The sequence below is a fragment of the Diabrotica virgifera genome, chromosome 2 (genome assembly GCF_917563875.1).
Source record: "Diabrotica virgifera virgifera chromosome 2, PGI_DIABVI_V3a".
NCBI lineage: Eukaryota > Metazoa > Arthropoda > Insecta > Coleoptera > Chrysomelidae > Diabrotica > Diabrotica virgifera.
Genome location: NC_065444.1, coordinates 200,489,695 through 200,503,642, shown reverse-complemented (window position 1 = coordinate 200,503,642; position 13,948 = coordinate 200,489,695). Strand labels below are relative to the sequence as shown.

General features: G+C 34.9%; 1 protein-coding gene across 2 annotated transcripts in view; it reads left to right on the top strand.

Annotated features, from left to right (window-relative positions):
• The first annotated feature begins 8,741 nt into the window (after positions 1–8,741).
• LOC126880345 (beta-1,4-mannosyltransferase egh-like) overlaps positions 8,742–13,948 on the top strand; it is a 48,896-nt gene continuing 43,689 nt past the window's right edge. For both annotated transcript variants that reach the window (XM_050644149.1, XM_050644148.1), the window contains exon 1: positions 8,742–9,094. In XM_050644149.1, coding sequence (XP_050500106.1) covers positions 8,786–9,094 — 309 coding nt within the window. In that variant the 5' untranslated portion in view covers positions 8,742–8,785. The remainder of the gene's footprint in view (positions 9,095–13,948) is intronic.

The window sequence follows — 13,948 nt, the reverse complement described above, 5'->3', positions numbered from 1 at the left end:
AAAAAATCCTTTAATTTTCATCCAACCAAAATTTAATAGCTCGCAGGTATGCGTTGATTTGGAATGAAATGGAAATCTTAAGTACCAATAAAACAAGAAAATTGGAATATCTTGGACATATTACACGTGGAGAGAGATACACCTTGCTCCAATTGGTTATGCGGGGAAAGATTCAAGGAAAAAGAAGCATAGGGAGACGCATAATATCGTGGCTGTCGCAACCTGAGAGAATGGTACGGATATACATCAAATGAACTTTTCAGAGCAGCCGTGTCTAAAATCCGAATAGCTATGATTGCCGACCTCCGTCACGGAGATGGCACTTAAAGAAGAAAATATTGATTTGGTTCTATAACTTGTAGTTAGGCTTCTGAGAAACGCGATGGAATACCATCAAATTTAGCATTAATTCGCTTAAAATAATAAAAAATAGAAGTGAAAAGATGATCCATATAAGTTTAATTGAGTGTATATCGTTAACTTCCAGTAGGTATTTAATGTGCTACTCCATCTACGTCATCTGCAAATGCGAGAACAATCTTTGCTTTTTTAGTAGTTATTATGTCTGATTTGACTCTGGTATAGATTTTTCGCATTGCATACTCCAATGCTAGATTAATAAATAGTAAAAAGGCAGCGGGTCTGCATCTGCCTGTTTTAGTCCGGTGTTTACGCCGAACGCCTTTGAAGTTGCCAATGACGAACATTATTTAAAAAGAGAAGACAGGTATATCACTGGAGTAGAAGCGAGAATGAAGATCTTAAAGAATAGATGATTGCCAGGTGCTGTTGGATGGAATACCAAACGAACTGCTAAAATACGGCGATCAGAAACTCACTAATTGTCTCACAACATTGTTTAACAAAATCTTAGACAGAGCAGAGACATCACAAGATTGGCACACCAGTATCACGATACCAATTTTTAAGAAAGGACAAAGATCATGTCCGGACAACTACAACTTAATCACAGGCATGCACAAGTATAATTGGAATCACAGATAAAGAAAGCATGGATTCAGAAAAGACAGGTCGACGACAGACGCAACATTTGTCATGAAACAAGTGAAAGAGAACTCGATAGAATATAACAAACCCGCATATATTTGCTTCGTAGACCTAACGAAAGCATTTGGCAGAGTCAGACTTAGCGATATATTACAGAAAATGAGGCAAAAAAGGATATGGTAGGGGAGCAAAGTATGCTAAATGTGCAGTCACTCGAGTGCCTTATGGGGACCTATTGGGTTGTGAAGAGTAGGTCCTAAAACCAAAAAAAGTTAAGTAAAGTTTTCCATTTTAGTGGGAACTTTGCATTTTTGAATTTAATTTTCCATTTCCAACAATCGTTTTTTTTAGATTATGACGCCATCTATCCATAACTCGAAAAAATGTCGAATAAAAGTTACTTATCTTTACGTAAGGCATACGATCTGCAATAAAACATGGGACTCCCATTTAAGATTTTAAAGTAACCCCCACCCCACCTCCGTGGTGGTCGTTTGGTGCCATTCGATAGATTTTTCAAAAAAATTGAATAAGTCTATTTTTCATCTGATCTGATCTATATATTTTTTATCTATATTTCGATCTGATGTTTATATCGCGGGGTTCGTATTTAAAATTTTAAATTTACCCCCACCCCTCTCCGTGGGAAGTCGTGTTTGATATCATTCGATAGATTTTTGAAAAATATTGACCACGTATTTTTTAGTTTTTTATTCTGTCATTCATTTCGCGAAATATTCTCTTTTTTCTTGTGAAACTTTGGGACCCACCCATTTCATTACGCTCCACTCAAATCGTCAGATTTTTGAAATATACACTGTTTTGCATGTTCTTAACTTACCTTTTCTTAATCTGACGATTTCGAGTTTTTCTAAAGATAGATTTTTTTCGGCTCCCCTTTAACGAACTCCCCTGCATTAAGAGCCAATATATGGTAAAGGTACATTTTCAGGGTACAAGGTTTCTCCCCATGTAATAATCTAACGCACTCGAGTAACTGCAAAAATCCCCGCTTGGGCTCCCCTAGCAATACCGGCAAATATTGTGGAAGTCATAAAGCAAATGAACAATAACAACACGACAAACATTAAAATAACAAACGACACCATTATGGCTAACATACCAACACCAGGGGGAATCGGGCAAGGAGAAAGCCTCAGCCCATTTCTATTCAATATTCTAATAGATGAAATAATAGAAGATGTGGAATCGCTACAAATAGAGGATACAGACAGTGCCGGATTTCGGGTACTTGCGGCCCTAGGCCAAATTACCCCGAGCGGCCCCCAATAACTTGACGATTATTTAATTAAATCATTAAGCACATAATATAATACATACCTAACGTTTATTTTAATTTTACTTTTTAAAATTGGTACTACAAAAAGTACATTGGTAAATCACATTGAACATTTTGACAGGCGACATTTTGCGCCTCTGTCCTTAATTGTTAAAATTATATAGCATTTGTTTCATCCGGGGGGAAAGTATATAGATACAGGTGACAGCAAAAGACTAAAAAAAGCCGAGTTGAAAAGACATTTTAAATAAAAGAACAAGCAAAATAATATGAACTGTATAACAGTAATTTAGATCGTTAAATTGTCACATTATTCTCTTGTACTGAAAAAGTCAACGTTATGTTCTGAATTTGGATAAAGTTGGATTAGTGATTAACATTGACACTCACTCCACTCTATACTCACAATAAATCTCATATGAACTCTAAACACTCAATTTTCTAGCTTTCTTTGCTGCAAAATCTTCAATCAAATCGTTAAAGTCTAAGGCTTGAAAAAGCTCTTAGCATTTGAAACAAAACTAACCAAACTAGATAATCTAGAATCTTCGTCAATTTTTGATTCTTTTCAACACGCTGAATGATCTTTCTCCAGATGCATTAAATGTCATCATGCATAGTAGAATGCGCAAAGCCGTGTCCATATTCGGACACGGCTTTTTTTACACATTTTTTTACCAAAAATTTTTTTTTACAAAACGGTGCGGCCCTCTTTTGCTTGCGGCCCTAGGCCGCGGCCTAGTGGTAAATCCGGCACTGGATACAGACTAGGTCACAGTAGAATCAATATAGTGTGATTGCAGAGGATGACCAACAAAAACTTTTTCGATTCTACCAAGCATGTCGACGACTCAACATGAACATATCTACGCAGAAATCAAAATGCATTACCAATGCGAAAGATCCAATTAGAGGGGAAACCCGTAGAACAGCTAAACCAGTTCAAGTGTCTTGGTGTAGATTTATCAAGTTATCTACCCAGCCAGAGACCTAAGAGGACAAATAAACAAGGCCGCAGTCATGTCCGGATGTTTGAGAGAGTGGTCTGGAATAACCCATATATGAGAATGGACAGCAAAGTTAGAATTTATAAAACTTACATCAGACCTGTTATGACCTATGGTATTGAATCAAGAGAAGAGACCAATAAAACCAAAAGCATGCCACGGATAGCCGAAATGAAGACACTAAGAGCAATAGCAGGGAAGACAAGAAGGGATAGAATAAGAAACATCATCAGGGAACAATTTGGCGTGCAAGATGTAGTAAGATGGGATAGGCAAAGACGAAGAGAATGGTTCAGTTATGTAAAAAGAATGGAGCAGTGGCGGATCCAGGGAAGGGCGGTCGGCTCCCCTCACAAACGCAAGTGATTTAATTTTTTTTTAATTATAAGTATATAAAGATTATAAAAACATTAATTTATTTTTATAGAAACTTAGCAAATCGGCCCCCCTCTTAACGATGCTGGATCCGCCACTGGAATGGAGGAGCACAGACTACCAAGAATTTCACTAGAAGGAAAACCAGCTGGCAAGCGTCCACCGGGGAGACTACCAAAAAGATGGAGAGATAGCTGACAGCCTACCTCTCACTCAAGAAATACTTCAACGTCGGAATTAACAGATCGACGCATCTACAACAAGTATAAGAAGAAGAAGAAGCCTTTGAAGTTTTGCCTCCTATTCTAATTTGTGCAAAGGAATCGTTTACACACATTTGCGAATCCATGGTCAGCTTCTTTGGTACGCCTAGCTCCACGATCCACCATTGTACTCCACACTCCACAGTTTTAAGCGATCTATGGAATCATAATATGCTTGTTTGAAGTCTATGACGATTTGGTGTAAGTCTCCCAATACTTTTCTAGCATTTGTCTGATCTGATAGTAAATATTTGGTCGATTGTTGATCTTCCAGGCCTAAAGCCGCACTGGCAATCGCCAATAATTTCCTCTGTATATGGTAGTAAACGTTTTAGTACCACTGAAGCCAATATCTTATATAGTCCGTCTAGAAAGTATCCGGAAAAAAGAAAGCAGAATTATAATTTTACGGTATTTATTTCTATGACTTGAAATATAAAATTTCAACAAATAATTCATCTCATTTACTTATACAACCTCCATTTAAATCTAAACACTTAACTAAACGTCCAGGTCACCCGAAACTAGCTCAAGGCCATATAGTCCAGTCGGGTTAGACGAATAACAGGCCTAACCTTGCATTAGGAGCTGCCCCAAATTTTATTTTTCTAATCTTTAGGGAGGGTCAATATTAGTATAAATTTAAAATCTCGACTAAATTCCACCGTTGCGTTAGCCGCCATCTTGATTTTAAACGAGAACCGTTTTTGCTCAATATCTCCGCCATTTTCAATTTTTTGACAAAAAGTGTAGAAACTGAAATTGTTGAAAATGCGATTTTCTATAATTTCATTTATTATAATTTTTTCGTGCGGTCGATATTTTCCGAGTTATGAGGGGAAAATAGTGAGAGTTGGAGCATAATTATTGAATTATTGAATTATCTCGTTTATTATTAGTTTTACAACAAATATGTACCTATACAAAAATGAAGATAATTAAATTCTACACAATTTTGGTCTCTTTCATTTTTTTGCTAAAATTAATATTTAAGGTAGTACGTATGCGGTAATGGCGCGAGCGTAAGACCGGATTGATTTTATAGCAATTGTTTTTGTTCAATATCTACGCCATTTTCAACTAAAATTGTTCAAAATATAATTTCCTACAATTTCTGTTTAACAATTTTTTTCATGCGGTTATTTTCCGAGTTACATGGGAAAATAGTAAAAAGTGGTGGGGGGAGCATAAATATTGAATTGAATTTTGTTTCCGAGCTGCCCCAAATTTTATAATTCTATCCTTTAGGAGAGATCAATAGTAGTGTAAATTTAAAATCTCGACTGAATTCTGCGGTTGCATTAGCCGCCATATTGATTTTAAATGAGAACTGTTGTTGCTTAATATCTCCGTCATTTTCAACTTTTCGATATAAATGGTGGGAAAGAAAATTGTTGGAAATGCAATTTCCTACAATTTTTTTGGCACAATTTTTTATACGATCAATATTCTCCGAGTTAAGGGGGAAAATAATGGAAGCTGAGGGGAAGCATAATTATTGAATTGTCTCATTTATTATTAACTTTACGACATAATTGTACATAAACAAAAATAAAGAGAATTATATTTTATACAGTTTTTAAAACTTCCAATGAAACATCAACCAAACTAAATATATAAAAGACATAAAAAGACATTATATGCATTAAGTTCACTTAATTTTATTAACTAGCGGGTCTTATTGGTTGAATTTGTCTGTCGATATTTTAAGTTTTATATCAGCTAATATATCGTGATGTTTCATCAATTTTTTTTTTAATTTTGGACCCTGGTGGGGGGAATTTTCCCATTTCCCCCCTTGTAGACACGCCACTGGTTCTCTCGAAAAATTGTAGTAAATCGTAATTGCAACAATTTCAGTTCTTACACTTTTTGTCTAAAAGTTGAAAATGGCGGAGATATTGAACAAAAACAATTGCTACAAAATCAATCAGGTCTTACTCTCGCACCTTTACCACATACGTACTACCTTAAATATTGATTTTATCAAAAAAATGTATGGAATCAAAATTGTACACAATTTAATTCTCTTCATTTTTGTATAGGTATATATTTGTTGTAAAACTAATAATAAACGAGATAATTCAATAATTATGCTACAACTGTCACTATTTTCCCCTCATAACTCGGAAAATATCGACCGCACGAAAAAAATTATAATAAATGAAATTATAGAAAATCGCATTTTCAACAATTTCAGTTTCTACACTTTTTGTCAAAAAATTGAAAATGGCGGAGATATTGAGCAAAAACGGTTCTCGTTTAAAATCAAGATGGCGGCTAACGCAACGGCGGAATTCAGTCGAGATTTTAAATTTATACTAATATTGACCCTCCCTAAAGATTAGAAAAATAAAATTTGGGGCAGCTCCTAATGCAAGGTCAAATGCTATCCCGACTGGGCTAATAGTTTTCGGTAATGGTGTTCCAGTCCAGGCCTGTAAAACTGACCGAATCAAACGTTCTTTATCTCGTGGCGCTGCTCGTTCCACTTCAATCTTCATCAGTCCCCATAGGTTTTCAATGGGGCTAAGATCTGGAGATGCTGCTGGCCACGGAATTGTTGCCAATTCGTGTTCTTGCATCCAAGCTTGAGTATAAGCAGAAGTATGGCATCTTGCATTATCTTGCTGAAAACGCCACCCCTCTGGATATAAAACATGAGCCGTTTCAAGAAGAAAACCATTTAGGATGTCACAATATTTCGCACTATCAACAGTACCATTAACTATACAGAGAGGTGTAGCACCACGCTGAGACATTGCTCCCCAAACCATTATTTTAGTGGGAAATTTTGAAATTTGAACGGTAACATTTTCTCTTGATAGGACTTTTAGATGATTTGCACCAAGCTGGAAACAACTTTCATCAGATATAAAGACATTATTAAAATTATCTTCTCGAAAACGTTGACAAAAATCTATTCTTCGTTGCCTTTGCAGAGGTGTCATTGTAGGGATTTTTTTTGGATTCCTTGATATGTAGCCTTGCTTTTTCAGTGACATGTGGACACTGGGCACACTTTTATTCTTCGTTGATTTCCAAATCTGTTCGCTAATTTTCGAAACCCTAGGCGCGGATTTTGTAAGCATTTAAATTGTTTCCGCGAATCTTACGCGGTCTACCCGAAACTGGTCTATGTCTCATATCTATGCCATTTTTGAAGTTATACTTCTTTAGGCACGAGGGTGAATTTTTACATTCCCTGGCGCATGCGCACACCGACAGTATATTAGTCAATTATCGTTATATACGACAGTATATTTAGTCGCTCAAACGTTATACGGGATCGTATTGGGTGTTAAAATCATCTGTCAATAATTGTTGGAGATTATGGATCAACAAATGTTGTGTATATTAATTTTTATTGTTGTGATGGCAGAGAAAAAAGCAAGTTTATAATTGTAGTGACCTTTTAAATAGTTTTTAAAAGCGACAGGTACGTAATAATTGTAAATGTTTCAGTATCCTAATAAAATTACATAGGTGCCTACCTATTTGGAAAATTTAAAATGAACCTATCAAAATAGCATGTAATGCTTTGATTTACATAATTTGATTACCATCAAAATTTCTGTCAATATTCACCTAATAGGTATATTGTTTTCTTACTCTATGTTTTGTCGTATTTTAATGTTTCAATATTCTACAAAAATCAAAATAATTTGGTTAAATTTAGAACTGTCAAAAGTTTAAACCGTTTATATCGTCGATCTTCCCACATGATGCAGGTGTCTCCGTGGGTAGAAGTGTAAGATGAATTAATTCCAATACTAACTGCGCAAACATAAGCGGGTTCGAACCCCAATAGAAACTTTTATTTTTTTGTTTTTTTTATACATTTTATGATTGTAAGTATATTTATTATATAATTTTTTTCAGAAAATACGTATTTAGTTAAAAAATTTTCCGACAATTATTGTTCAGTATTGTTTTTATTTTTTAATTTTTGGTACGGTTTGAATAAAAATTTTTGAAAAGTAGTAAGTATTAAAATTAGTTTATTATTTAAATAAAATATAAACTGTTTAAAGATATTAATTTCGTTGAAATCATATAATAGAAGTATAACTTCTTACGTGCGTACAAAGTACACACACATTCTTTTTTTATCCTCTTTATTGTCTCATACACTGCATGCACTTTTTCCGAGTTCAGTCAATTGCTCTAATTTTTTAACGTTTCGGACACCCTTTCTATACAAATATTCCACCACTTTTCTTTTTTCTACTTGCGACGCAAGTAGAAAATCTTAAGTCTGTTTACAAACAACAATATTTGACAGAATGGTGTTGTCATGCGATTTTGTCCATAACCTACTATCGGCACAACCTACTTGATGCATTACTTTTGTCTTAAACTGTTACAAAAAGGAACTCTATTAAAATTAGGAAAAATATAAAATTTCGGATACTTTCTAGACGGACTATATTATGTAGTACTGATTAGTGAAATTCTACTGTAAATTGTTGTCCCGATGGTGATGTTCTATGTTCTGACCGATCCTGTCTCTGTTTGGTTATTGCGTTTAGTATTTAAAAATCACCTGCTTGTTAATTTTATATTTATAAAAACAACCTTGGTTAAATAGTTACGCATTTAGTGATACTTCACCATCAACTGATAACAAACACTCTGTTTATATTGCTAGGAATATATTTAAGGACTTCACGTTGCAGAAATGTTAGGTACAACTTTACCAAAATAAGTATTTGAACCTCTTATCTATTATGATTTATTCTATGAATTATAAATAGTTTCCTAATTCTGCTTTTTAAAATGTTATTTAAAATTTTTTTCGACAATATAGTACCATCTTTTTGAATAGTGCTATGATTTCCGGAACAGTGAAACATGTTATTCATTGTGTTTGCCTTATTGGTCTCATAGTATTAAGTCAAATGTTTATGGTCGTACCAGATAATTTTACTGAAGACTGGACAGAATGTGATACTGCTAGGTTGATAATATTTTGGATTGCAAAGTTGGCTACGTTTGGCACTATTCCACAACTATCTTTTATATTCTTAGGTATGCTACTGTATAATTCTTTTTCGGAAAATGTAGCACCAAAAGGACCATTTCCATTGGCACCGTTTATATGCTTTCGAGTTGTGACACGAGGCGACTTTCCTCAATTAGTAAGTATTATACCTATTGTTACATCTTTCTGTGGATTCAGAGATTCTTATTCTTGTAGTGCTATCTCCTTTCTTGGACCCCGTTTTCCTTCAATCATACCCTGGATGATCAGTTGCAGGAGATGGTACTTTTCGTACTTATCTCATTATGTGACCCAGGTATTAGCTAACTTTTCTAACTTTGATAATCTTCAGTAGCTGCCTATCTATACCTATTCTCCTCAGAACATTTTCGTTGGTGGTGTGGGTTGTCCAAGGTATTGTTACAACCTCTTCAAAGTAACTTTATTCAAATTCAAATACAATATTACCTACAAACTTTAACAAACTGACAACTGTCGACTTCTAAATCTGAATTACAACTGAACTATAAAATGTCAAACACATATGTTTATATAGATTCCTGACGTTCTAGACGTCACCAGGCATTTCTGGGTTATTCCATGACATCCAGAACATTCTCGTACGTGACTACTTCTTCTTTCACGTCGAGGGACTTTTTCTATGTACAACTTCTAAGATTCTCCTATAAAGCCAGAGTTCAAAGGCTTCTAACTTATTCATCAGCGTTATGTTGAGTGTCCATACAAAAGTATTGATCATACATAGCAATGCAGAAAACGACATCTAATGCTGATATTAATGCTACTGTTACAAAGTAAGCTTTTAATTTTGAAAAAGCCTTGTCGGGCTACCTCTATTCTCACTCTTACTTCTTGTTTATAATCAAGTTGATTGTTGAACCAGCAGCCAAAATATCTGTATTGGTTTACGTATCAAGCTATTGGTGGTTCACATATATTGGAAGGGGTAAATTTTTGTTCCTTGATATTTTCATAACTTTGGTTTTCGCAGTATTGATCTTCATCCCCATTTTTTCACAACTCTCAGTAACCCTATTTAACAGTATCTGCATGGAGACTATATGGTCCGAATCAGTCATTAAAACAGTGTCATTTGCATAGCGGATGTTATTTACTCTTTGACCGTTTAATTATCTTGATTCCTTCTGAAGAGTGCGATAAAGCGTTTGTCTGACACCTCGCTGCATTTCAATTGGCCTTGACGTGTTACCGTTGGTCTTTATGATTACTGTGTGATTTCAGTAAATAGCTGCTATAATTTTAGAATCACTGTTCTCCGATGTCGTTCAACCTTTCTATCAAGGTCCTGTGCTTCACCCTGTCGAATGCCTTTTCAAAATCTATAAAACAAGCAAAAAGATCTGCTTGTTGATCTTTGCACCTTTGTGCCAGAGTTTGAAGACAGAATATTGCCTCTCGTGTCCCCATACCTTTCCTGAAGCCAAATTGTTCTTGACCGGTGACCTCATCACATCTTCTATATATTCTGTTCTGTATGATTCGCAAGAAAAGCTTCAGAATGTTATTTAGTAGACTTATAAGACGGAAGTTCTGGCATAATTTGGCGTTCTTCAGAGATTAAGTGAAGCAAACGAGGTGTAACTAACTTTATTTTAACTCCAAAACTCACTAAATTATAAATATTACAAATTCACAAATTACATTAATAATTATCGCTTAAAATTCACACTGATATGGCTTACAAAACAGTTCAAAACGTCAATACTAATAATCAAAACAGCCAGATAGGCAAAGACCCATCCTGGGCTCGAGTTATTCATGTGTTCCTTGAGGAGATAGTGTCCTGTTAGACCTACGATAACTCCTATTCATGTACCTATGCTAGATCTTTGGATTTCTTCTTCGAAACTTCAGTGGGTGGTGGACAATTCGTTGTAATATATAAGTCTCGAATTGTTTCTAATGCCCTGTGCCCGTTTCTTCTCGATCGACGATGATAAATAAATGTTTGAAGTCGCGTGAGTAAAAAATATGGTTTTATTGATAGCTACTGAATTATTACACTACAGTTGTTGGTTAGGTAAAATTTTATAATAGACTGCGCTCAAGAGAGCCCAAATCCCCTAATTTATAAGTTCACAAAAATACTGTATACCCAGCATATAAGTTAATGCATCTGTCATAGTAACAAAACATTGAACTTTGAAAGCTTATAATATAATTTAATCGAGGAAGCGATTGCAACACTAGGAAGTTCAATTAGAAATAACACTATTTGGCAATTTATTCAGTTTGTAGGAAGTTGAATGGACTCTAATTAGTAAGCTATTAATTGCTATGTTTCCCGGTGAAACTATAAAAAATTTAGGAAGTTAATATTAATGCGAGACTACAAATTAAGGGATTCATTTGTGATTGAACAGGTGATAAAGCTTCTAAGTGCGTGATCTTATCTGATTTGGCTGTATCCCAGCCTTTAGTCAATAACATCGAGGAAACGTCAGTTTTTGGTTGAATATATACACGTGTTTGAATATTACGTCATATAGACGTCTTTTGTAGGTGATTTTAAATACGTAAAATAAATGGCGTTAAAATACGTTTTAAAACGGTTTCATTTCAGACAGTTTAAGTCTGCAGTCACAAAATTGGGAGGAGCTTAAAGCTTATATTGACTCCACATAATTTCATTTATAACGTTAAATTATCATAAGTTAGCTTTAGGTAAATATTCAAATAACATATTTTGCATATTTATGCATAAAAAATGTCAAATTTTGCATATTTTTATAAAAGTGTGCATAAAGTGCATATTATAATAATTTAAAATTTTGGTTGTATATACCCATTTTTATATTCATGTAACAAATAGCTTGGAAATAGCTTGAAAAAAATAGCGTGGTAGTTATTACGGAATGAGGTTGATCGTTGATCAACAGCTTAATATTCCCAATACTGACCTCTTGGACCCTGAAACAATCGGAAAGACGAAAGATAGACGCCACCGAAATGTTCTATTGGAGACGAATGTTACGAATTCCTTGGAGCGACCGTAGAACAAATAATTCAATTTTAAGAGAGCTAAAAGTTAGCCAACGACTCTCCAGTAAAGTGCATCTCTGACAATTAAAATACTTTGCACATGTCATGAGACCAAACACAGAAAACATGGAAAGACTCATTATACAAGGAAAGGTGGAAGGTCTAACATCACGAGAAAGATCCCCAACAAGATGAATCGATCAAATTACAGGAATATACAAAGACCTATGAATGAGTTAAAGAAATTACCAGAGACAGATCTTTGTAGACGGACATACACATCACGTCGACCACTACTTACACTCCCTCCGGGGAATCAGGATTGTCCAATATCAAACATTCATTATTCATATTCGATATTGAACAGTATATTTTTATCACCCCGTATATGACATGAACCAATTTGTTATTATATAATTACATGTACGGGTCTCTAATTTAGTTCACGAATTGTAAACTGTAAACAATAATTCGGGCAATTGCATTATTTAATTTGATGATCAAATATATTTCTTTGTTCTCAATATTTGTAAATATACTCAGCGCGTGGCTTGACACCAATACTAAGTGCCACCGCTGAGAAAGAATACACATTTAGAATCATTCACAAGAATCAACTCCACCAAGCAACATGTGCCTATAAACTTACTCCTTCGAGTCACTTAAGGGCTCCCGGGTACGGGTTGTGTTAGAGTGTGGGGATTATACATGGTCCTTATCGAGAAAAAAGGAGATCCTACAACTACAGTCCACACTAAACAAATCCAGTAGCAGATAGACGACGCTAGGCCCGGGAGAACAGAAGCAGGAGAGCCGGACAGCTTCCAGATCAGAAACCAGAAGCAGGAGAGCCGGACAGCTTCCAGATCAGAAACCAGAATCAGTAGAGCCGGACAGCTTCCAGATCAGGAACCATAAACAAGCAGGATAGCGCAACATCATCCAGACCGAGCCACAGGGCTAACCAGACAAGAGAGCGACTCAACGCGCAGAAACGAGAAAGAAAAAAAAAACCGTAAGTTTTTAAACGAATTACATTTTCCCAACAATGCACGTATCGTATACCGAATAAATCAAAATATAAAAGTCCAGTCTATACAATATTCTTCATTTATATCTAAATTATCTTACGTTTACATAAACTATTGAACAATTGTTAATAAAAGGTATTCCTTGATTTAAAATCTTTATATCTTGTTCAGCAAAATACGATACGCATAGTTCAAAACATAAATAGTCACTTGAATTAAAATCAAATACGTAAAATTTTCATAATTCTACAAAGGAATCTTATATATTATATATTTATATTTAACGTAGCTATATACATTTACCAAACATTTTAAATAATTAGACTGAAGTCGATTTAAATAGCTGCTTGAATTAAAATTCAAAATCCTTATATAAATAAATGAAAAACAGTATACAAAAGTATTTAAATACAGGGAAAATAAAAATAATTTCTGTTGCAATATTATTTACGTGTCCTACCACAACATTACACATAATTAAGTCAATGTCACAAAACATAACACGTTAGCAGGAGTTGCAAATTACATAACAGCAGACAAGATTACAATTAGGTCAGTGTCATAGGTTGTAAATAGAAAAATTGCAGATTCCATATCGTCGACAGTTTGTTCAATTACATAAGAAAATAATTAGAAATGTGCGAATTGGAACAACTTTATAAACAGGAAGCAGTATAAGAGAAGCAGTTACATATACGAGGAGGGTATCGACCGAGGAAGTAACGGCCTACCCACTCAAAACACGAACCGAGGATGGATAGTGTCAGGAGCGACACAAAGAAAGGAATCCAATCCTCAACAAACAGGTCATAATACGATGACGATCGTACAATACAGTAGAATTCAGCTCTGTATCAGGGGCAACTACGTGGGCAAAGAGTGAAAAAACACTCGTCCCAACCAAACAAAAGACTCCAGCAGAAGCCGAAGGACAGTAGGTAGCGGAGCAGAAGAAG